We start from the raw sequence: 26,882 nt of genomic DNA, 5'->3' as shown, positions 1-26,882 counted from the left end.
ATATATATATATATATATCAGGGAAACATTTAATAAATAAACAAGAATTCGACGTAACCTGTTATAATTAAAAATGTGTTCACTATATATCCGATGTAGGCTAATAATTGTAGGCCTAACTACTTAGGTGTACAAAGTGGGCTTAATTATCTACTCCAACTTTTATCACGTAACTACATAAGTCTTAAATCATTATGGAGTGTAGCACTTGGAGGACAATGCTTAACTGGCAACAGTTAAATCCTGGTATCTTCTTTCACTTTTCCTTTGCTGTAATAGGATACGTTTGAATTACAATATTCTTACCTTCTTCCATTTTCGTAAAAGATATATTGCAGTAACACATTTGAATTAACAAATTCTTACCTTCTTCCATTCTCGTAAAGGATTTTTTGTAGTCAGTAATACTAATTGTTAACTCCATAGCTAGACACAAGAGCCCTACACCAAACTCTAGTTACGTCTTATAATTTTATTACAGTCGAACCCAGGAAATAATGCCCTTACAAAGTTGGCTTATTACTATGGGAAAAAATCATTATGTATGTAAATTTTGACATTTTCAACTCCTTCATACGCATACTAATTACTTATCTCTATACAAGCCTCGAACCCAGGAAATAATGCACTCACAGAGTTCAGACTGCGGCATGTTACTACACGGGAAAGAGTCATTGCTCATATCACTTTTTGAATCTTGAGATCACTCTTACATAGCTAGATCCAAGAGCTAGCTATACACCAACGTAATCGGGTACTTATTATATAGTCGAGGTTATATTTTCTTTCATCTACAGTATTTAGAAACATTCTATTCAACCGATACAGTTAGAAATTTTAATGTGTATGTTAATTCCAATTAGGAAACCAAACTCAATATCAATATACAAAATATTACTGTCAATAATAAGAATAATCATTTAGGCCTAATTGTAAAGTTACTGGTATGAAATAATATCCATGACTATTATAATGTTATTAGCTAGTCAACAAGATTTTTTTTATATATCCATTGTTGACGTCGTAACTTCATCGAAATGAATGTCATGATCTATGTAGCTAATGGTTACGTTACCAACGTAAGTATCTATCAGTGACTTAAAAATTAGCGTCAATTAGTGGAATATTTTCAAGTTGTTTACATACCGAATTAATTATTATTATGATTATGTTGCCATTCTTTTGCCTCATGTCTTTCAAATTGTTGAAAGATGAGTAATAAATCTATTCAGTTAATATTAAATTATGCCAGCCCTGTCGTAGATGGAGAACCATCTGGTAGAGTTTCCAGATAATACACCCGGTTTCGCGACATGCTAGTTGTCCTTACTGTATCTTCTTTATACTGTGGTGTATCAATGAAGCAAGTATTTTCGTTTACTTGCTATGCACTATGTAACTTAGGATCATGAATTCTGACGTCACATCTGACTCTTTGGACAACTATCTAGTTCACTTCATCGGAAAATATTGCTTTGAGACACGACCTAAATAGACATAAAGTTACTATGAAAGCTACTCTAATGTGATGTGAGTAACCTAGAAGCGATTGACGGCGGTATATTGCTGACAAAGAATTTATCTCCTATTTTCATCTCACTTCAAGAATACACAAAGTCACGTGGCGAAAGATGTGAGTCAGATGCACGAACAACTATTCTGTTATATCGGATATGAAGTCACTCATACCTGCATAGAGACAACAAGCCATTGTACGACGACGTCACTGTCTTCTCTCGCAGCTGGGTTTCATAAGGTGTGAACAGTAAATAGGGATTACAAAGAAAGGACACTGAGCGAATTTTCCTGTGTTTTGTTTCTCTGTGCACCGGCATTTAGTTCCACTTTCAAGCGCTAGAAATTAGTGTAATCGAACATACGCTAAGATAATAATTGCGTATAGAGTTGAGACACATGATCCAAACATCGCCTACCTTATTGCATAATCCAGTAATGCTTTGCTTCAAATAAATTCAAGTTAACAGCTTTTCCTTATTTCTCAGTGACAAACTAGTTGTAATAATAATTTTTTTATAATTTATGTATAATAAATTATGTTCTAAAGTAATATAATACATTATAAAATTAAGTATAAAATTCGTTTAATATTTGTATATAATATAATATAGTATATGGTTTTACTTCTCATAAGAGTCTTGTTTTTCCATTTTCAGTGCTATCAAATCATTACATATTTTAATTGTTGTTGGGGTCAACGTCTCAACTCTTATTATAAAGGAACTCTAGGGCCCTATTCATAGACATTCTTAGAGCGGGTTAAATGGCTACTTCCGGTGGATGATCAGCGAACTAACGTTTTTCGTATTCATAAACCGGTGTTAGCGGTAATACGTGTGCTAAGAGGGGTTTTACCGGCTAAATTTTAAACCCCGTCGGTAGGGTAGTTTAGAGGCCGACTAACTTAGCAAGATGGCTGATTATGGTGCAGTAAATGTTGATGATGTACGTCGAATTCGTGAAATTCGTGACGTGAGACGGAGGAGAAAAAAGTACCTAGAGAGACTGAACATATTTAGAAAATATGACGACGTACATTTTAGGAATAGGTATCGGTTCACAAAGGAAAATGCAAGAAAAGTAATAGAGTTGGTACGTCCCAACTTGTACGAGAGCGAAGACAATCGCGGATTGTCAATTTCTATTGAGACGCAAGTGCTAACTGCACTTCGTTATTATGCTAGATCTGGCTACCAAGACAACACAGCTGACTTACACAACATTAGTCAGGCTTCTGTAAGCCGTATAATAACGAATGTGTCAGTAGCAATTGCTGGACTTGCGCCTCGTTACGTACGTTTTCCTAGGGAAGAGAAACGAATGACAACTGCGAGAAAGTTTTATGACATCGCAAGATTTCCTCAGGTAACTATATTTCATGATTTGAATATTTTATGTGAATGCTTTCCTTAGAGAAGTTTGTAATGTACCGTTACCATATTGATATTGTGATATTTCATCATTTTTAGGTTATTGGCGCCATAGATGGCACGCACATACCCATAACAAATCCAGGAGGAGAACTGGCACAAATATACATCAACCGAAAGGGATGGTATTCTCTAAACGTGCAGGTACATACTGTAAATCAAATTAGCCTACAACCCGTAATAGGTTATGTAGACCTAGGCTCAAATTTTGGTGAAGCTAGCGCTGAGGTAGTTCCGATGATTTAGATACTGAAAATCGTTGTAGAGATGCAGTTGGTCATATATGCAAGGCATTATAAAAGCCAAAAATAACCTAACCTAATCTATCACAGATTCGTATATGCAAGGTGTATAAGCGGAGTACGAAGAGAACCACCTCAGTGCTAGTTTAGCTTTAATAACTTTATTTACATTTTATATAGTAATGCATTATATTACATTATTTCAGTTACATGATACAAGAAAAAGATTTGTAATTTGTAATTCTCCAGAAAAGCTACACTGAAGAAGAGAATAAAAATCGCCTCAATATTGTTGCCCCCCCCCCTTATAACTAATTACTAATATAACATACGAGAAGTCCAGGGAGAGTTTAGAGAAATGGTGTTATATTGGTAATAAATGGGAGTGCGGGAACTACAACAGTGCATTACAGTATATAAGTAACAGTACCCAAGTAACTATTAAACTATTTTTATGTAAAAAGTATTTGTGGCTGCTGACTAAAACCACATGTTTATTTGGCCTACCAGTGAAGCAAAGATCTATTGTTCCTCTTTCAGTGTAGCTTTTCTGGAGAATTACGAGAAGATAAAGCAATACATCAACATAATACATAGATGAGCAAACCTAAGATAAATGTAACTAGTATCATCTCTTTCATAAAAAAAAACAGCATCTTTTCTATTGCTTCATATGTTAGTGAAGGCCTTACTTATGAAAAGACAAATATTTTGTGAAACCTGATAATTCATTTGATGCTACTGTTTTTATCACAGCTCTTCTTTGTGATGGAGTCAGTGATAACTATTTTTACTTACAGCCTTGCCAAATGAGCTGTTTCAACTATAACTTTCATTTCTCTGGAGATGGTATGTTTTCATTTCTTTCAGGTGTTGTAAGAATTTATTGTTTCAGTTTCTCCCTGTATTTCATTTTACACTGCACTTCAGACAGTCTCTTCTTTTTTAACACTATATGGTACTGCTTGCACACTTGAATGTAACATTTTTTTCTTTGCTTATCACGTTCTTTCTTTTAGGTAAGATATAAGATATGCAGGATAAGACTCAGGATCTGCTTTTAATTTCTCTCGAAATTTCCTCACTCTTTCTCGGTTTAGTGATGCTGAAGATTACACTATGAAAAATATTATGGGATCATAATGAATGGATTTATGGAAATATATTTCAAGTTTATAGGTTAACTAGCTACATGTTTTAGGTTACTTTTGCAAAGCATAAAGAAAATCCAAAGTATAGGCCTAGAATTTAAATTAATTACTGGAATGTTAATTTTTGTATTATGGGTGAGACACATTATATAAAAGTAATATATTGTTATAATGAAGTTTAAGATATACATTTCCAAGAAATCTTTGTTGCAATTTATATTGTGATGTCTCAACTTCAGAATGGCATGCTTACACAACTGCTGTAGGCTGTTAGCAGCTCTAAATATCAGAATGAAAAAACTCAAAGAATGAAGACTATTGCTTAGTTAAAAAACTTCAAATTTTTTACCAAATTGCACAAAAAAGGGATACATTTCACTTATATGAGTGACAAATCAAATTCGTAGCTTTCATTTGTGTATCCATATGACAGTTTTTCTTTACCAGTTTACATTTTTTATAGAAATGTCTTTCATGAAATTGCTAGTTAACACATATATTACCTTATTCATTTCAGGTTATAAGTGATGCAAGTTTTCAAATTCTGGATATAGTGGCACGATGGAGAGGAAGTGCCCATGACTCTCGCATTTTCAATGAGAGTAGAATTAAGGAGAGATTTGAACAGCATGAATTTGGACGCTTCATTTTGTTGGGGGATAGTGGTTATGGTGTACACAAATATTTGTTAACGCCTCTCAGAAATCCAGAAACACGACAAGAACGGGTGTACAATACATGCCACAAGAAGACCCGTAATGTTGTAGAACGTTGCTTTGGGTGCTGGAAGGGCCGTTTTCGGTGTCTCACTAAGAACATAGGCACACGCTTAGGAACAGCTAAAAATATAATTGTGGCATGTGCTGTACTTCACAACTTGGCTGTCATATGGAAAGAGGAAATGGAAGGTGAGTTAAGCTGAAATTGTGAGCACAAAAATGTTACTGGTACAGAATTATTTGACCTATATCATACAGTTCTATGCATTTTATTTTACAGACATTTATGTTGAAGAAGAAGAAGAAGAAGAAGAAGAAGACAATGGCAATGAACAACACGAAGAAATGGCTGAGCAAAGGGGACATATATTCAGAAGACAGTTCATTCAACAACATTTCTAATTTGACCTATATCATACATTTCTATGCATTTCATTTTACAGACATTTATGTTGAAAAAGAAGAAGACAATGGCTGAGCAAAGGGGACACATATTTAGAAGACAGTTCATTCAACAATATTTCTAATTTTTTCTCAATTGACCCGAGTTCTTTGCATTTTTATGATAGTTCACTGCTTCTCTTTTTGAAGGATCAACATCTGTTTAATTGTAATGCAAGGCAAAAAAACAGATTTCCATCTCTGTTGAAGGATCATGATAAAAGGTTGTGAACATAACCAAATTTCTACATACCGGTATTTCCAACAACTCACGAATTGTTGCTTGTAAAGTGAATTACTACTCTACTTGCAATGTCTTGTGTATTTTTGTATAAGCTTAACAGATGAATTCTAGTGCTATAATTCATTAAATTTGTTTAACTGATAAAATGTCTAAACTTGTAAATTGAATTAATCTGCTTCCTACAAATCTGCATGTTACTGTTTAATTCAACTCATTGTTTATGCCTTTAATTTGAATTAATCTGCTTCCTGTGTATCGTCTTAACTGAAAGAATTGTTTATGCAAGTTCAATAATTAATCTAGTTACCATCTATTTTAATTGTTTTTATACCTGTTTGCAGCTGCTCTCGGTGTTGGGTTTGCTTCCTGCTTGGACTGATTACCTGGATGGATTTTTCAGAAATTTTTCCCAACATTAAGGCAAATGTTAGGTAATCTGTGGCGAATCCTCGGCCTCACCTCATCTTGCCAAGAATTTGTGTAACTCTTGACTTGTTCCACATCTTAAAGCGTCTATGGAACGCAATAAATGAAAGTTTAAAAAATGAAATACTGTGTTATTATTCAAAATGATCATGGACGGAATCAAATGAAAAGTAAGGGAGAATGTTAAACTTTTGTATACCACGTAATGTAACTGTGTACACCAATCACACTATTATTTTCTTATATTATGTTTTTTTTTTTTTATTGTTTAAGTTTGAAAGATTATCATTTTGTTGGAAATTATTTCATTCTAACACCTAAGAATATATAAGATACTCTAAATTATGTCAACTGACTGCACAATTTTTAGTATTCTAATTAGTGCTGCATTATTGCAACCGTTTCCTATTACTGACAAATTTTATTATTATTATTGCAGCAGTCCAGTACCCGTTTGTATCACTGACCGAGTATCCTCAGTTTAGTTTGTGCAGTTCATTTCTGAAATGATAAAAAAAAGTAGACTCCAGAGAATTACAATTTACAAAGAGAGTTCTCTTCAGCCTTAGCCATCTGCACAAGTTGGGAGATGCAAGATATGTCCGAGAAATAGGGATGGGAAGTGCAGTACAGAATGCCATGCGAGTGCAATGACCATTCAGACACTACACAGTAAAGGTGTGTATAAATTGTAAAGAAATTATTTCGAAAGAAAAAAGAGAACTGTTAATGATAATTTCTTTATAATATAAAAGTTTCCTCGATGAAAGAGAAACAGTACCAATTTTTCATAAGGCATTTTGTAAACCTGTACTGATTTTCAGGCATATTCTGGAGTATACAAGTAACCAGATTGGTGTAGGCCTACATTTAGAGGTTGGTATACAGAAGATTAATATACGTACTGTACCGTGTGACAAATGACTTTCTATGCTTTCTTATTTATAGACGTCACTGAAAACCATTATAGTCCATATATTAACATCTTCGTCAATTAGAAGTAAACAAAAAAAGTTTATGTATAACGTGGAATGTTAATAATAAACTTATATTTGAATCAGTCATTTCTTAAATGGCTTTATTTCAAAATCTCATCTCCATAAAAATCGCCTTACTGCAGGATTAGGACCCTCTGTGAAGTGCTGTGAATATTGCGAAACTTGCATAGATCTGAATAAAATACATGGAATAATGCCCATTATCAGAAAGGCGTATTCAAGTGAGAATATGATAGCATTCTAAATTGATTTTAGCAAAAATAAATTGGATAAAGTCCTTTTAGAAATGACTGATTTAATTACAGAGTTAAAAAGAAAGAAAGAAAAAACTCCCACATAAATTACTCAAAGTAGAAATAGTGCATCCAGTGCACATCACTGAAACAGATGGCAGAATGCGATTATTTTTATAGAATTTTACGATAATATACCTTTTCATGACGTACAGTAAGTTTAATATAAAAATATTTGAATTTAGGTACTGGCACCATAGATAGCACATTCTTAAGTCTTGGAGAACATTCACAAATAAGCATCAAAGAAAGGGATAGTATTATGGAAACTCAGGGGTACTGTAAATTAAATTAAAACTCTTATGTATGTTTAAACTTTGCTTCAGACATTAATTTTATTCATTTTTGCAGATTCAATTATTTCTTACTTACAAACTACTGTACATTTTAAGTACAAGGGGGGGAAAGCCAAACAAAGCATATAAACATGATACAAGAATAAGAAAACTCCATTACAAAAAAAAGAAAAACAAAATCGTGTTAACTTAGAATGATAGTACTAAGAAAATAAATACACACCTTTATTTTTCTCCTCATTCCTATGTTGCGTATTCATTTCAGGTCGTAAATGATGCACATTAGTAACTTCTGAATGAGTTTCATCCAAAAATACAGACGAGTCACCAGTACAATGATCACAAGAAATGAGTGAAGCGTTGCAGATTTAGCCCTGCATTGTAAAGAATCCTGCGACCAGATATTTACTCTAACATACAAGCTACATTTATTCAAGAAACCAATGAGCCAAAATACTTATCAATTTACCTGCAGGGGTTAGGTACAGCTTACAGCAGTAAAATTTTGCAAATGTTCAACATTTTTTCCTCCATTACTATATCTTTTACAATAATGAAAATTAGGATGTCTAAAACACTGTCCTTCTGCTATATGAAAAAAAATTTTTACGATTGGAAAAAATATTTATAGGCCTATATATTTTCTTTCTAAATTCAAAATGTTGGCAGTTCACTGTGCAGCGATGAAGCATTTCCCTCATAACTAAAAAACTATCCAACATTTTGTGATGAAATTTGTTGTGTATTTATGCATGTCATACCTACAATAAAGTAAAGTAAAGTCTCATTTCACAAATCTATGGATCAACAATTGGCTCTCTTCTGACAAAGAAAAAATTTTTCAGTCTGTACAAAAGAAAAACACATTCTTCTATGCTGTCCATCCATAAACCACAAAAGAAGTAAATAAAAATCATCAGTACCAGTTGCAGAAGACACAGCCCTGCAGTATATATTGACTACACCCCAACTCTGGTACTAGCAACAGGCATTTATAATGAACACTGATCGAAATACCCCTCATTTCTCGTGAAAAACAACTGAATAGAGTGCAGTGGACTATAGTGGACTTTATGTTGTCAGCAAACAGCTGGATACATTAAGAAGATTGATTGATACCTACAATATGATGCAAAATCACATCTCTACCTTTGATAGATTGTCTGATAAAAAATAAACTCATTTAAAGAAGTGGTCAAATATAAGTATTTTCTTCTAACACAAAATGAAACAAAATATTATATATTAAGGAATGTAGCTGAAAGAGCATGATATTGTAAACATGAGTTTCAGCAATGTAATAAAATAGAGAACATTACACTACTACATTTCCAGCTTTCTGTCCATTGTGTAACTCAAATCAAGAAACGCCTGGCATTATAAAACAACAACAACATTTCCAGCTTTTCATTAGGCCCTCCCCCTATTCTTTTCTTTCTAATTGTGTTTTCTTAACTCTTCTATTTCTAATAATAATTTCGTTTTTTTCAATTCGTGGAGCTCATCATCCCGTTTCATCTGGGCTTTGTGGATATCCTCAGCATGTTTCATATCAGCTTCATGTTTTTGTTTTTGTAGTAGCAATATCTCTGTTTCATATTCACTCAGTCTTAATGGCTTTGGAGCAGAATCCTATGCAAAAAAAATGTAAACATGTACTCACTTCATTCCAAACACAAAACTTCCATAATATTAATTATTCCCTCTTAGCATATTTTTTGAGCTTGGTATACATTAAATATAATGAAAATAGATAGAACTACACTTATATCTAACAAATTACTTTTTACTAGTGGCATTTTATCATTACAAACCTTCCTACGACGTCCACATGTGGAATGGTCCCTTATAGTTTCCTCTTGTGACCCATTGGACTGCCTGAAATAATATATACAATATTTATATACGTAATACACTGATAAGTAGTAATGTCCTTAAATTTCAATGAGATCTTAACTCACCTGTTGTCGACTACTGCAGTAACATTTACTCCACATTCATCCAGGGTTCTTGAGACTGGATTTACTGCATGTACATCCAGGGTTCTTGAGACCATATTTACTCCACATTCATCCAGGGTTCTTGAGACTGTATTTACTGCACATGTGCTTGAGATGGGCGTTGATGATACTGGAATACTGATATCCTGAAATAAGCATATAGGCCTACCAATGTTACATGGACTTAATATGTAAATAGCATAATATTTATTGTATGATATAGATATTACATCAGCATTGTACCTTTGAGGTGTGCAAAAAATAAATTAAATACCTAGATAAATGCAATATAGAATTATTAATATAGGCCTATATTAAGTAGAATAATTTTATATAAAGGATGAACAGTTCAACATTTTATAGAACGTATGAAGATGGAGAAATTTTGTTGATTCTGTTCAACACTTATTCTCTTGACCCATCAAAACTTTAGGGCCCTGAGATAATTAGGTAATGCATTGAAGACTGTACTTTCTTTCATAACAGCTGAGTGTAACAAGGGTGAAATGGATTTGTGTCTCGTTTTGCAATTATGAATATTTTTCTGAGTGCAAAAAGGGTTTTCTTTTTTAACATGAATCATCATCAAGGAAAGACTAGGCCTACTCAAAGTAAGGTGAAAGTTTCTAAATTTTGGAACATCTTTTACAGAATGTCCTTTTATGCACACCTACCTATCATTATCCTTAAGGCTTTCTTTTGTAATACAGTGCTCTCATTTTACGAGGAAACTTCGCATCATCCTGCTCTCCGAGCTCTTGTGGACTTATTTTATTTTGTAGTTAATGTCTTGATTTGACGGTAGTAACAAACATGCTCCCCGTCGATGCAAGCACAACACGCAGGAAAGTGTACACTGGGGTTATGCTGTAATATAGTAAAGGTATTCCCGTAATATGCCATGAAGGCATTTGGGGGGCATGGAGGTAGAGCCCCATGCTTTCCATGACCTCGGCACTAGAATGAGGTGGTGTGGTCGGCACCACGCTCTGACCGCCTTGCTGTAATAAGTTTCCTCGTAAAATGAGAGCACTGTACAATGAGACAATCATCACAACCACAAATTGTAAAATCTTTTAAGTAATCTAAGTTAAATATATATTTCATATCACCAACTAACGCTCTACAAACACATAAGAGAATAAAATCTGATGACTAACCACCAATTTGAATCCCATAAATGTCTTATACTTATGTACAGTGAAAGCTAACCTCAATTGCTGTTACTCCTTCTGATGGAGATAGCAGGGATATCTCACAGACCTGAAAGTTAAAATAAATAATTAGTGCTGTGTAAATGTCCCAGTTTTCATAATTCTAGTAATTTACACGAGACATTATATCCCGACTGATAACTGCGTGGGTTTAGTTCAGATGTTGAGGCCAGGTTTCCCTGTTACGTAGGCTAATTACTATTAACTTTGATTTGAAGTACCTACATGGTAGTTTTAATTCACTTTCACGTTATTGTGAATTACAGTGAATTATATTCACTTTGTGTAGGCCTACTAAGTACTACCATTATCAGTCATATTCATATACGTTTCGTTATTTATGTTACATTTTGTAGGCTACCAAGTTTCCAATATATCCGTGACTGATATAATCATTCCGAAAACACATTTAAATAACAATTACCAGCAAATAATATTACACACATTTCAACATGAATAAGAACAAAAAAAGAACGAACCCCATATGATGCTCGTGAATCCGAGTCAAATTCTGCGTCATCTTTAGTAAATTCATGCGGTAGAGATGCAACAATATCCCAATCTAAGTCATTGAGCGTTACATCAGTAGTTTCTGGATCAGGACATCCTCCTCCAGTTGTTCTTCTGTAGTTCTTTTGCTAACAAATAAAAAAAAATACTGAATCAGAACAATTCATTTCGTCATGGTCAAACCTAACCTACAATTATTGTTACAACGTTTGTACTTACTTTTTGGACATTGCATTTAGCATTTGTTTTTAATCTCTTCCACTGCTCCTTCAAACGAAGAATGCTGCGGTCCCCATCACCGAAACTGGCACAGAAATCGTTATATATGTCTTTCCACGCTTGTTCTTTCTTCGCGTTTGTATTGGTAGACGTACATTTATTTTCTATAATTGCAATTCGTTTTTGGATCAATGTAAATAGTAAACTTTTCTCTTCTGACGTCCAGTTGCCTCCACGCTTCCTTTTATTGTTTTCAATTTCCATTTTTCTGCCACAACCACAACACAATTTGAGCGTTCCTCCTCCAGAATTCGTAGTTTAATGGCGACTGCAGTAAACATTCGACAATCGTGTAATACCGCGGCCAGTCTGCGCATGCGCAGAAGCATTTTCAGCATCGTGTAGCATTGTCCAAAGGTAATACGCCGACCAACGTAGCCGTTGAATGATCAGCGTCTGTGAATTCTGTACAAGTAACCAGTCGATAGCCGGGGTTAGTTTAGAACGCTCGTAGCGCGGGTTAGCGAAATGTCTATGAATAGGGCCCCTAGAGTCTAGACATTACAGTTAATGACGGATTTATTATTTTATGGATCCAAATTATTTTATTTGAGTACATAATATACCTAGATGTATTAATTATTATTTTTTTTATTTTATTGGGTTATTTTACGACGCTGTATCAACATCTAGGTTATTTAGCGTCTCAATGAAATAAAGGTGAGAATGCCGGTGAAATGAGCCTGGGGTCCAGCACCGGAAGTTACCCAGCATTTGCTCGTATTGGATTGAGGGAAAACCCCGGAAAAACTTCAACCAGGTAACCTGCCCCGACTGGGATTCGAACCTGGGACACCTGTTTTCGCGTCCAGACGCGCTGACCGTTACTCCACAGGTGTGGACTCTATTGATTATGTGTATTATATTTCCGCTGTGTCGACTGCTAGCTGGTGTGATGTCAGCGCCAACTCTAGGGAGAAAGCAGAATCTCGCGCACTAGCTGGCTTGAAGTTCATTGAAATCAGTCCGGCTACATCAAAGGTACCGATGCGAAATGTCCATACTTAGTTACCTATACGATGCTGTGAACTGCAGCTTACTCGTGCCAAGGCATTTATATACGATATCTTTGACAGGCGATGAACCTCACCAGTCTGGCGGAAACTATTGGCATCCTATGCCTGTGGAAAATGATTGTTGCACTATGGACACTCCTGAATTCCAATCCGCCAGCTAATGAAGTGAATGTGTTTGCAAAAGTTGTATTTGGGGAAGGAACGTCTCAAATTCTGGCATATTTTAACCAAAATATTTGTTGTTACAAAACTGTGTCTAGCAGTAACGACTTTTTTTTTTGTCTGAAATAGCTACCATCTAATCAAAACTTGTTTCATTTAAGTGCAGTAACCTCACCTCGCCTACAATAAGTAAGCAGGTATATTTGCTATATAACATCTAAATTATACTTTACAAAAAAATTTTCAAATCCTTTATTGTTTTATCATTATTATTTTAAGAAACCTTGTACTACTTTTCTCGTTGTTGGTCGTGTACAAGTATAGACAATACTCTCAATGCAACCGTGTATACTAATACAAGTTATTCAAAAAGAAACATACCATGTTGAATTTAATCTTGTCAAAGCATTTATTTATAATTCAAGTTATAATTATTAAAATATATATTGTGTGGCAAAATGAAATTCATTGGTTTGATTAAACAGTTTGTGACTGATGAGATGCAACCTAAAAATGTACGGTAATTTGTTTGACAACATGAAATAATAAGTAGGAACTCCGGAAATTGAATACCACTTTCAAATATATACTATTTATTTATTAATAAAATTGGTAATGTAATATTTATTAATATTACTAATTATTAATCGAAACAAAATTGGCAAAAGAAAATTCAACTTCACAACTAGAAAATCACTATAATCCACTAACATACGTAGTAATGGGGAGAAAATGGTTAAGCCTCACATTTGGGTATAAAGTAATAAGATCTAGTCGGGGTTAGAGATTGTATAGCATTAGAATCTCACTAGATTCATCACAATCATGTGGTTTTGTGATTGCCTACGTTATTACGAAGTAAACTTACAATTAGTTTCATATTACATCCATGTTGCGCCTCTGGTTCAGTACAGTAGGCTATTCTCTTCTAACGTGGCGCTATAGTCTATCACTTTTAGTACGTAGGTTTTTATTACCTCATTCCTATATCTACACCAATTAGTTTCAGTTTATTGTTATATCTCCATTGCTATTGTATAATTCTTTACAGTACCTGATTCATCTTCAGTACACATCAGTTTCTGTAATTCAACTTTCTATCCCAAGTTTTGGGGAACTCATTTACATAGAGTATTTTGCCTTTCGTCTTCACTATACTTCTGAGTCTATATACCGTACCGTAAATTCTTTTATGCTCGACAATGCCGAAATGTACTAATTATACACCTGGTAGCAGACCTTTAATGCATGTCATTAAAGTACAGGTCTTCAGCCAATGATAACTCAGCTTACATGTGTTCAGCCAATGACAAGTCAGCTTTGTACCGTTATAAAACCGCAAGTATCGATTATTCTCGGATATGCAATCGAAAGAGAATTAGCGAAAAGTCACGGAGGCTGGAAATCCAATACTGTCGCAGAAAGTTATGTTCTGTTACTATAATAATTAGCGTTAATTGTAAATAATATTCAAATAAATTCAATTTGTCATCTCGTTTTTCAATGTCGAATTCAATAATCAAGGTTATAATATTATAATATTATCAAGTTGAACGGGACTACGTCAAGGTCAATGACATTATTGTTCCTCGGAAAAAATCAATACTTTCGCGTCTGCGCACATCTCACAATTCACGACCTAGAAGAAGGTCACTTCCGATCTTGTCAGATACAAATAAAAAGTATACATCTGAATACCGGTAATTTCAAGTTAGAAATATGGTCGAGCATAAAAAGTCGTATGAAACTCGCCTATAATGGTAATTAAGAAGCTGGTTTGAAAATTATGAAACTCGCTTGCGCTCGTTTCATAAATATCCATACTCGATTCGTAATTACTATCATTATAGGCTCGTTGCATAATGTACTATTACACCAATGCCACGCTGTTTTTAGTTGATTTTTAACGACGTTAATTTAACTACTCCGTTATTTAGCGTTGATGAAATTGGTGATAGCGAAATGGTATTTGGCGAGGCCGAGGATTCGCCATAAATTACCTGAGATTCCCCTTACAGTCAGGGAAAACCTCGGAAAACCCAACCAGGTAATCAGCCCAAACGGGAATAGAACCCCGCCCGAGTGCAACTCCTGATCGGCACGTAAGTGCCTTAACCGACTGAGCTACGTTGGTGAGTGCCACACTATCATCCGCACAGAGTCCGTGTGCAATGCCCTGACTCGCCTGTTACGGATCCGCATGTACTTCTCCACGGTCTTTACAGAGACGGATACGTCTTCTAACTTTCCTTAGCATTTGTGGCGTCATAGTGAGCTGTCAGATGCGGATTTAAAACGGCGCGAAGTAACATGCAACTTGTTTCTTCACCATTTCCCAATAGGGAAACTTCTCGTTTTCGAATAATGTGGTATTCATTGAAGTTACGAAAGCGTGAACTTTATTTTTTCTCCAAGGAGAATCCATATTTGTTTTAATAAATTGAACAAAAATGCACCTCACGTTACGATTTGGGCTGGGGTAACAGAAAGTCATTTTCTTGGACCTTGTTTTTGCGATGACCTTCTGAATCAGATGACTTACGTCCATATGATTAACGAATGTATGCTTCTTGAATTCCATGAAAAAGGCATACCTGACATTGTGTGGTTTCAGTAAGACTGCGCACCAATTCATTTCGACATGAGTGTGCAATTGCATCTTAAAGACCTTTTCGCAGATAGGTGGATTTGTCGGGGATCCGAGAACTTTCCTTGATCTTTGACATGGCCATCACGGAACCCAAATTCCATCTCGGCAGACAATTCTCTTTGGCATTCATCGGTCTGTCTCCTTGAAGTGCAGACGTGTTCATTATCATCTCTTAAAATGAATTACCGTATTCAATTACGTTTTTAAAATAGTCACTTGTGGGTGCAATACTTCGTATGCCTACTACTGATTCAGGTATATTATAGAATATAGTTTTATCACAGTCTAGTACATACAGTCACAAAGTTTGAGGTGATTTTTTTTTTTTTTTTTTTTATTTACATTTTTCGCGATACAATGCTCCAAGCGGTTAGCAACTGAGAGTACTAGGAACACTAGACTGCGCGATAGTAGCGATCCTAGTGGCTAGCAACTAAACTTCTACTGTCATTGGATGCATATTCCCTTCGTATTGAGCTTCGTGCCTGTGTACTAGACTGTGGTTTTACTTTATAGAATTTAGCAGCTAAATGGGATAAATAATTGAGCCTGATACCAAGAAAGAGAACGAAGAAGAAGAAAAATTCTCTTTGGCGAATCATAGAGCAGGATGTTCGCAAAAGGCGCTACGTTCCAAATGCTGTGCGTAATGCCTTCACGACTGTCACATCACATTTATGCTATGCATAGACCCTATGCAAATGTTCTGAATCCGTAAAACATAAGTCAAATTTATTATACCTATATGACTGTATACCCCATAGATCTACAGAGTTTCCTCTCACTCTATTACTCCTGTCAAGGATAGGTTCTGTTACCGCTCGTTACCCCTTTTTCAAGAGCAGCTATCCTTTTTGGATTTTTCTCTCTCTTTTATAATAGTAGGCTATACATGTCGTAGTTAACGAAAATATTAAAAGTAGGTAATACGGTTATATTTGATTACGTAGAAAATATTCTTTTATGGTTCCTTGTATTGCTGGTACGACAGGTTTGACGTAAGAATAAAATAGAGGAAATAGCAGCCCTCACAATGAAGGGAAATGTGACCAGTGCAACAGTAATCAAATTTAATTCATAATTAATTGGAAAGTTTCAAATTGTTTTAAAATGTTAAGTAATTGTGACGCAAAGCATTGACACTTGGATGCATTGCGTGATGTTTCCTTGTGCCACTTTTCAATTGTTCATTCGTACTGGATTTTGAAGAATAACCTATCAAGAAAGAAATACGATTCCTTGAGCTAATATACAGAATATTTTAACTGACGACACATGCTGCAAAGTTTGCTATATAGTTCGACATTGCGTAGCAACCAGGTGAAACATAATCTGAGGTATTATTTATGTGCTATATCTGAAAAAGTAATTAGTCAGTTGTGGTTGGATCCTTACTGTCCATTTTATATAGGTGTTAATTTGTCTTAATTCAATTATTTTTATCTGCCGCTAAGAATTAGGTCTATAAATTTCTGTGTATTCTTTAACCTCATAATCTTACGCGATTTTGAATGGTGCTTTTCATTTTATGTCATGCATTCTAAATGCCATGACGAATCTTGGGTCGCAACCGTTGCTTACGAGATTATATATTCAAAAACCATTTCTAATCACATATTGCAGACTAACTTCCTACTTAATTTAATTCTGACTCCTAATTTAAAAACTGTTTATACACACTAGAATACCATAGTATTTGCTATTACTATCCACTGCAAAGTATGCAAGAAAAATCGCACAATTTTACTAATCTTCTATTGTGACTGCTGTTTGCATTAGTAAAAATCATAACACTTCAACGTCAATATATTTTTTTTTTAAAGAAAGGGATAAGTTAAGATTAGGCCCACTTACATATGATTAAATTATGAAGTCGGGGAAATGGAAGATAATACAGTACCTTAATTCATTGGAATAGTAGTAGTAGTAGTAGTAGTAGTAGTAGTAGTAGTAGTAGTAGTAGTAGTAGTAGTAGTAGTAGTAGTAGTAGTAGTAGTAGTAGTAGTAGTAATAATAATAATAATAATAGTCGGAAGGAAATTAAAAACAGAATAAATATGGGAAATGCCTGTTATTATTCGGTTGAGAAGCTTTTATCATCTAGTCTGCTGTCAAAAAATCTGAAAGTTAGAATTTATAAAACAATTATATTACCGGTTGTTCTTTATGGTTGTGAAACTTGGACTCTCACGTTGAGAGATGAACATAGGTTAAGGGTGTTTGAGAATAAGGTTCTCAGGAAAATATTTGGGGCTAAGAGGGATGAAGTTACAGGAGAATGGAGAAAGTTACACAACACAGAACTGTACGCTTTGTATTCTTCACCTGACATAATTAGGAACATTAAATCCAGACGCTTGAGATGGGCAGGGCATGTAGCACGTATGGGCGAATCCAGAAATGCATATAGAGTGTTAGTTGGGAGGCCGGAGGTAAAAAGACCTCTAGGGAGGCCGAGACGTAGATGGGAAGATAATATAAAAATGGATTTAAGGGAGGTGGGATATGATGATAGAGACTGGATTAATCTTGCTCAGGATAGGGACCGATGGCGGGCTTATGTGAGGGCGGCAATGAACCTCCGGGTTCCTTAAAAGCCAGTAAGTAAGTAAGTAGTAATAATAATAATAATAATAATAATAATAATAATAATAATAATAATAATAATAATAAATACGTGAAAAAAGTTTCTTTCATAATTTCCAAAAAGGTACGGTGTATGAATTGAACAACAGGAAGGTAGTACCTTAGTTTATAATATGTAGCCTAATATCTTTTAATATGAAGATTGACAGTCATTCATTTTAATATAATTGAGACTTAGAAGTTTTGAAATTACGTCTGTTGACCATAAATTATTGATCGAAGCATTTAATAAGCAACGGTGAGTCCTTTAAATGTCCCGAATGTCAGTGCCATTTAAGTGTTCTGCTATGAATATTTAGGATGGAACAGCGCTCCCAGCGGCGGAATTGGCATTACGAGGGAACCACTCCAGACCCGTATTTCAAGCGCTGTGTGCCAGCTTGTATAATCTCGGTAAGCAACGGTCGGAACACTGATTTTTTTTTATGACTTTATTCTCTGCTTTCACCTATGCTCCATCATACTGCCACGCGTACATATTTATTATTTCGGTTAAATTTGTAAATTCCTAGTTGAATTTCTCCTAGATGATTGAGTAGGGCAATGGCGTCTCTCGTCCTTTTGTTTTTTTTTTCTAACATACTTCAAACCCAAGTCAACCCCTTTTTTAAGGGTAGAATGTTCGTCTCCACTCCGGCTGATTTCTTTCTTAATTTGTTTTATTCCCAACTGCAAGGCGAATGTCAGGTTATCCATTGCGAGTCTACATTCTCATGTCGCAATCAACATTTGCGACTATTCACACTAGACACAGCGGCAATAAATAACAATAATAATAACAATAACAATAGTAATAATAATAATAATAATAATAATAATAATAATGTCTTCGTTATTTCTCTATTAGTTGCATCATTCTAATTACTTTGTTTTCGTTCAAAGTGTTTGTGGGAATGTATTGTCAAAAAAAAAAAAAAAAAAGAAAAAAAAAAGGGTTTCGTCTAATTCAGCATACAGGCAAGCGGTGCTAAACATAAGTCATTGTTGAGAAAACAGCATGACAGTATTGAAGTCATCCCAACAGCCATAGGTAGTGGAGAGTTTGAGAACTAAAATAAGTTCTGTTTTGATCTTTGCGAAGTTTTAGCTGCCGATATTCCTTTATGAAATGAAATTAATCCTGTTATAAAACAATCTCTTGAAAATTACACCTAACAACATGTGCCTGAATGACTTTGTCGCCGGTCAGCCTTGTACGTGCATATGGAGAATACTGCCTGGCCATGGTAATGACATTCCGAATTAATGATGGCGAAATGAGTCCGACCTCCAATGCCGACAGTTACCCAGCAGTTCTGCTAAATTGGTTTAGTGAAAACTTCGGGAAAAAACCGTAACCAGGTAACTTGACCCAACCAATATTTGAACCAGGCCCGCTCATTGCATGATCAGACATGCTAGGCCTAGCTGTTACTCCACAGCGGTGGATTTCGGTTAATAATTAAATTTTCCTTTGTCGACCTGCGATAAGTAAGACTTTGGCACATTGCAGTGTATGGTGTGCATTCAGTTGATGTTCCATCAGTGATGATGTCTTTATTAATATTGCACTGGCTTCTTTGCAATACTTCTCTGCACATGGAGAATTTGAAACTAACCTTGATAATGTAGTAGCGTGTTTTATTCCAGGGGCAGTTTTAACCTTAGATATACTCCAATGTCCCCGTTTACACTCACCCATCTCCATCAACGTAATATGTTTTCAACCTGAGGAAGACTGAAAAGAATACATATGATGGGCACATATGGGATTCAAGCTGATAGACAAATGCCAGCAAAATTCGTAGGGTGCTATTCATAGACATTTTGCAGCACGCGCTACGAGCATACTAAGCTAGCCCCGGCTATCGACTGGTTACTTGTACAGAATTCAAATCACATCCTATCACTAACACTGGATTATGAATACGAAAAACGCTGATCATCCACCGAAAGCCCGCGCTAAAAATATCTATGAATACTGCCCGTAATGTTTACCTACGACATAATCCCTGGCGCTACAGCCCGTGAAGGGTCTAGACCGACCAGCCGGCTGCTGGCCTCACGCCCACATGCCGAAGCAGAGGTGGACGATCATCCAACCAGAATGGAGGTATCGTGTGGTTAGCACGATGATCCCGCCAGCCGTTATAGCTGGCATTCACAACCGGATTTCGCCACCTATCATAGCTCCCCAAATGCATGACGATGCTGGGTGGGCACCGGTCCCATACACTGGCCGAAATTTCATGAGAAAATTTCTTCTCTCATGAGGATTCGAACCGGCGCGCATTCCGTAGCGCGAGTCCTAGGCAGGGTGCCTTAGGCCACGGCGCGGGACTTACGTACGACATAGCCTACTTAATTTGTAACATGCATTTAGTTTTTGTAATCGTTGAAAACTTGCCTACAAGACCTAAAGTCAATTTTTTATGCAAAACCTCCCTCGGGTAACACCAAACGCTTTGCTTTTTTATATACGTATTTAACGATGCTTTATCAAGTACTTGGTTAAAGTACTTGGTTATTTAGCATCGATGGACTTGGTGACATTTGCGTTACAGTTCATAAAACCTCGAAAAAACCCAACCGGACAAGCGGGAGTTGAATCCACGCCGAGCACAGCGCCAGATCAGAAGGCAAACCTGGGCTGGTGGTCTGCTTTACTTCCAAGCAGCTGATAATGAATGTATGCTTGTTGAATTCTGCAGCTTGAATCATTACGTAAAATCTTATGTTCAATGACAGCGTGCTTACTTAAACCCTTCAGCTGGTAATCTCTTTCGTAACTATGTGTTCATGCATACATCCATGTAAGTTACATGTGTGTGGACGCACATACTTGCACCTCGCGGTAAGGTTAATCGTATCCATAATGATCAGCCCACCAATACGGAGGATACCAGCAGCTACTCCATACTTTAGATCAGCAGAAAATAACTTTATGAGAAAATGCTAATACGTTTTTCTCAACAGCTCATACTGTGAAAATTTGTATCAGTTTCTTAATCATCTCTTTCAGCTATGATGGATCAGGTGAAGGCGGAACCTGAGGGCGATCCATTGGCTATACAAACAAGTGATAATAGTCTGGAAGATAAGAAGACTTTTTCTGAGGTATATTGAAAGTAATTACTGTCTATTTCCTGAATGCGACATTTATAAAAATATACCATATGGTAGGAAAATATACAGCATGTCTTCCAAATTACATATAACTGACCTAACCAGAACGAAAGTAAATCAAAGATAGAGTTCGTCTTATTTGCTATCATGCCATTTGAGTATTGAGGAGGGCTCTTGCTTCAAGTTGTGATTTATAATATTTCTTACTGGAAGTTTCATTTATAATTGATAAAGTCATATTATTTAAATATCCTACATTATAACTAACACACTAGGGCCTGATTGTATAAACCATTTAATCTTAGATCAGAGGTTAAATTGATCCTTGTTTCAGTTGAACTTGGAATTTTGTGTTGTATAAAGTCTAATCTGAGATTAATTTGTCTCAAACTAAAGTCAATTTTGACTGAAGAAATTTCTCCGATTAAGTTAGATAATCCAAGTTCAGTTATTTCTTTTCTGTTTGAAATATACGAGTGACAGATTGTGCAAATAAAATATCCATTATTATTAATATTAATAGATATGTTAGGTACATTTATATATATTTCTTTCAATTTCTTGCCTTAATACACAAACATTCTTATATTTTATAAGGCTCTATCGTGTTCAGCTGTATCAAATAACATAACCTATAATTATATTATGTTTATAACAATCATTAATTATTACTGGATATGATAGGTACATTCATAAATGTTCAATTAACTGTATTACTAAACGAAAATTGTCGTTTTATAAAGCTTTATTATGTTTAGCAGTATCAAACACCATAACATGATAACAACTTGGAGAACAGTCAACCTCCTCCTTATTGTCCGCCATTATTTACATTGCAAAAAAAAAAAACAGTGTCTCCAACAGAGTGTAATACGGAAAGTCGCGAAAAAGTAGTTCTAAAGTCGCTAGATTTCTCATTATCAACAAAGAAAGATTAAATTTTGTCACTATGGGTCGCTAAAAAGGTCACTAAATCCCTATTTAAGCAATATAAATGTTAAAAGAAATTGTTGTTGAAAAAGAGTTAAAATCGCTAGATTGGCAACACTGAACAAACCTGTGTAACATGGTCCTCGCATCACTTATTTCACCTGTTTATGCAATGTTGCCACGTGAACTTAGATTGCATTTGAACCAAGGTAATTTGATCGCAGAAAAGTGTTATACAATAGAAGAAGTGTCTGAACTCGGTTTACTTTTCGATCTTCGATCAAAGTTGATCTTTAGTCAGGGAGTTTTATACAATTGGGCCTAGGCCAGTCATTTTATGTACTGATGTTGAATGAAGATGATGAAGCAGTTAGCTTCAGTTGTGCAGGTGCTGCTGTAGCGAACTAAAAGCAGTTTGGTTAGCGTGTTAATCAGCCCTTCCCAAAACAGAACATATCTTACACAAGTGTGCAGAGGCGCCGTAAAGTGGACGTACGACACTACGATGGTATGGTTCATTGATTGATATGAACTTGTACCTGATAATTTAACGATCCAAGACATCGATATGAAGACCTTCAGTTTCATAGCACAGCTGAATTCTGCACCATGTCCTGGCAGATGTTTTGCAGCGATAATCAAGACTCACTTCGTTGAAGGCATCTTCCACAGCTGCTCATCCTTGTGCCGTTGTGTTACAACGGCGATTTCACGCTTTGTCCTTGATGAAAGGAGCTTAATCATCTGCAGATCATCTTCCAATCCACCAGTTTTGAAAGATCGTATTCAGGTATTGGCACACTTGCAATGCGAAGTGTTGTGAATGCACGTTTTTCCCATCCCGACATTCTTCCTATCTTGGCAGTTCCACACCAAAGCAGTCACGAAATTTCATATTCACCGTTTCCACTGTGTTGCTGGTATGACGTCTGTTATGAAGCCAAGCCGCTGTCACTGATCTTTGTTTGATGGTAAGTTTATAACTGTACGGTTATTATGGTAGCATGGTACCAATGTAAACATTGGGGGGGTGGGGGTACCAACATTCACAAAATAAGAGAAATAAGACTTAATTTTGCGACCTGACTGTAGTCATTATCTTGCAAGTTTTGGAATTGTGCAGTCCATTTCGCGCAGTTGGATTACGGCTTTTGTGCCTTCCTAGTTCTTTTGTCTCAGTTGGGTATTAAGCAAACTCAGTTCTCGCCAGCATTGCATTTTACATTTTTGTTACATGATGTTTCCAATTTACTTTATATCTTGCCTCAAAATCTGTGCTTCAGTGGCTGACCATGACAATATTTTTGAAAAACATTGGAGTGCAAGAGTCAAATGACTCTATTGTCAAACGCCTAACATTAGAAAACAAGAACAACTTTATTTCTTGCATATTTCCATCCTTATATGCTCACTTCGTCTATTGTCCAACAGGGAACATCCAGTGCTTTGTTTCTAGAGTAGTTTGGATTTCTGGCAATGAGGCAGTGAGGGCTGGTGCTGTGAATGGATCTCAGGTGTATTGGCGCGATATTCAATGGGAGGGAGAATGGTCTGCACATGAGGGAAATAAATTGCGAAACACAGTTCGAGTTTGGAATTCGGCCACAAGATCATGAGGATTGGCCAGTCACGTGACACATGGCGAGCCTCGGCTGGAATGTGAGATATGCCATGTTCCGATTACGGTCGCACATATTTTATTGCATTGTAGGAAATATGTGTGTTCTGCGTCAATACACTACCTGATGCTCTTGGAACTGATTTTAATTATGCAAATGCACTTCTGAGATTTTTTATCCAGTACAGGACTTGACGAGTTGATTTGGATTTTATTGGCCAGTTGTTGCCTAGTCTCTGGACCCTTTCCATCTGAATGTTACTTTTGTTGTGTTATGTTTCTCTTACTTAAACTTGACATTTCAGACCTTCTACATGGGAATATTTTATACAGTTTTATTGTTTTTAAATCGCCAGATAATTTGTTTCTGATGGTATTTTGTTATTTTATAGTTCCTTTTTACACATTGCCTTGGGTCCAATGATTTAATTTACTAATCACCTTGTTCGTTTTAGTGTAACAACGTTTATTTTTCGTGTTCGTATTTAGCTATTGTTTGTGTTTTTGTTTTCAAAAAAGGACATAAATAGTCATAGTAGCGGACGCGTCATTTAAGACACCATTAACTAACTACACCATCTGAAGAAGTTCGTGTTTATAGTCACGTGGCAGTCAACTCAAAAGCACCAATTTCTGACTTACGGATTTTTTTTACCGCTTATCATAGATATAATACTAGAATGCAGCTCGTAACATGTGAAATTATTTATAATACAGCCAAAATAAATTACTCATTCATTTATGATATCTGTGTTCCTCAGGAGGCGGATTCATTGAATCTGCTCTCGACGAAGATAAAGCCTGAATGCGAGGATCTCGCACCAGGGATAAAACTGGAAGGAACACCAGTGCCAAGTAACTCTGCCACTGTGAAGTGTGAAGCTGAGGTAAGTGGGCTCACCTTCCAGTTTTTATCTTGTATGCTATTTGTTACAGTTGCCACTTCTCCTGCTATACGTAGTCAGAAGGCCGCATGTAATACATGTTCCTGTGTTATTCTGAAAATACAATTATTACATTTATACATGAACTGGGTTAAGTATGAGCGCGTCTACCATAGCTATGATTTCTATGTTGTGTCTCATTAGTAAGATATTCCACCTGTATTGAATTTTCTTACTGCTAATTTTTCTTTGTAATGAAGCTACTGACACTTCCACTGTACTGTTATTCAGTTGTTCATTGTTTCACATTAGCCTAAATTTGAACTGCGATATGAAAAATACTCATTTAAATGGACAAGATACTCAGATATGTACGAGTAAGAGAACAGCGTTTTATTTTTAATGTTTACATTTTTGTGTCTGATGTTTCTGAATTATTAGCACTTGTTAACAATTTAACTAAATCAAATATCTTTCTTATCACTTTTCTGCTCTCCCTATTTCATACATATTTTCAACTTTGACGTGTCAGTGTATTATAGCTTGCATGCAGAAGTAAATTACATTGCGCTTTGAGCCATACATAGGTAATAGTCCACTTCTTAAATCAAAAGGGAATAAAATATATAAAGGGTATCTTTGGATTACGTAACGTTATTCCTATGGCTAGGATAATTATGTAAGAACTTATTTTTAATTTGATTGAAGTATATGCAGTTTGTAAAATGTGGACTAAATAGTGTTCCCCATTCAGAAAATGTAATTTTTATAAAGCATATTATCGCATATTATTGCATTTTTTTCGTAATTGCATAATATATAGTAGATATCATTACACTTATACATATATTGTGATTTCCACAGAAAAATGTTATAAAATTATTATTTATTAAATTATTGATATTTGTAATTAAACTTAATTCTTATAGTCCCATATTTAAGTAAGGAGATATAAGGTAGATACCAACAGTAGTAAAATTTGTAATGTTAATTTGCACACGTTGTAGTGTCACAGAAAAATGTTAAAAAATATTTAATTAATAATACAAATAATAATAATAATAATAATAATAATAATAATAATAATAGTAATAATAATAAAAATAATAATAATAATATATAATTAATAACATGTTAATTAAATATGATAGTCCACACCTATGAAGTAATGGTTAGCACGTATGGCCGTGAAACCAGATGGTCTGGATTTGATTCCCGGTCGGGGAAAGTTACCCAGTTGAGTTTTTTTCTGGTGTTTTCCCTCAACCCAATACGAGCAAATGCTGGGTAACTTTCGGTGCTGGACCCTGGACTCATTTCACCGGCATTATCACCTTCATCTCATTCAGATGCTAAATAACCTATGATGTTGATAAAGCGTCGTGAAATAACCTACTGAAGTAAAAAAAATTAAATATGATGTTGGTATTTTGCTTAAATTAAAAGATATTATGTTGGCAGCAATCTGTTGAGCTTTAATGACAAAAATTATGGATGATAAAGAACGTAACTCCAATTTTTTTTTTTTTTTTACCCTTTTATCATTTTCGGGAGTTTTCAGATAGAACATATTCTGTGGGTTGTTAATGCATACATGCGTGTTTCAGGTCGCATAATTAAGAAGAATTACACAAAATTCACTAAGGACTAGAAATGTAGAAAAAATAACGTAACAGTTATTTTGGAGCAGTTCATTGCTTGGAATACTTTGTTCCAAAATAACGCTAGTACGAAATACTTGCTGTTACAAAATACTCGTTTCACTTTGGAACTAACTTACATTATGATAACGCCCCTTCCACAGAACGGAACACGTTTCACGTTTGACACTACTGAAAGCATTGGCGCCAACTTTTAGAAAACACTGGGTGGGCTCAAACATTTGAGGTATAAGTTAAATAAATCTCATAAATAAAATGATAACACGCCAAATTATTTGGTGGGCTCGGACCCCAAGAGCTCATATAAGTTGGTGCCACTGTTTGAAAGCAGAATTGGGAATCCTCTCGTCGTTCTGACGAAATGTTGGAATCTAAAGTGAAAGAAAAATAGTAAATATATGAAGAGCCTCTTTAAAAAATGTACACATTATCTTGAAACTAATGTTACT

At 35.3% G+C, this 26,882-nt stretch overlaps 3 protein-coding genes across 11 annotated transcripts in view; 2 read left to right on the top strand and 1 right to left on the bottom strand.

Annotated features, from left to right (window-relative positions):
• The window catches only part of LOC138692936 (zinc finger protein 235-like), an 84,195-nt gene that overhangs the window by 39,812 nt on the left and 17,501 nt on the right, over positions 1-26,882 (top strand). For 4 of the 9 annotated variants that reach the window (XR_011330172.1, XR_011330171.1, XM_069816333.1 and 1 more), the window contains exons 1-3: positions 15,805-15,844; positions 21,237-21,331; positions 24,650-24,775. Coding sequence is in view for 4 of the 9 variants with exons in the window: in XM_069816333.1 (XP_069672434.1) it covers positions 15,826-15,844; positions 21,237-21,331; positions 24,650-24,775 (240 nt within the window). In the remaining 5 variants the exon portion in view is untranslated. Of the gene's footprint in view, positions 1-6,086; positions 6,296-15,804; positions 15,845-16,623; positions 16,927-21,236; positions 21,332-24,649; positions 24,776-26,882 lie in introns of those variants that run through there. The other 5 variants (XM_069816331.1, XR_011330175.1, XR_011330173.1 and 2 more) reach the window with 5 other exon arrangements.
• LOC138692937 (putative nuclease HARBI1) lies at positions 34-6,295 on the top strand. Its single transcript, XM_069816335.1, has 4 exons — positions 34-2,883; positions 2,988-3,092; positions 4,859-5,249; positions 5,341-6,295. Exons 1-4 carry the CDS (start codon positions 2,431-2,433, stop codon positions 5,460-5,462), a joined length of 1,071 nt encoding a protein of 356 aa, XP_069672436.1. The 5' UTR covers positions 34-2,430; the 3' UTR covers positions 5,463-6,295.
• Positions 7,677-12,252, bottom strand: LOC138693428 (uncharacterized). Its single transcript, XM_069817377.1, has 6 exons — positions 11,702-12,252; positions 11,452-11,610; positions 10,971-11,021; positions 9,720-9,904; positions 9,573-9,636; positions 7,677-9,390 (listed from the first exon to the last, which is right to left on the bottom strand). The coding sequence occupies exons 1-6, from the start codon at positions 11,963-11,965 to the stop codon at positions 9,196-9,198; spliced, it is 918 nt and encodes a 305-aa protein (XP_069673478.1). The 5' UTR covers positions 11,966-12,252; the 3' UTR covers positions 7,677-9,195.

Source organism: Periplaneta americana, chromosome 17 (assembly GCF_040183065.1).
Source record: "Periplaneta americana isolate PAMFEO1 chromosome 17, P.americana_PAMFEO1_priV1, whole genome shotgun sequence".
Lineage (NCBI taxonomy): Eukaryota > Metazoa > Arthropoda > Insecta > Blattodea > Blattidae > Periplaneta > Periplaneta americana.
Note: the sequence above shows the minus strand (reverse complement) of the source record. Positions and strands in the feature narration are given on the sequence as shown.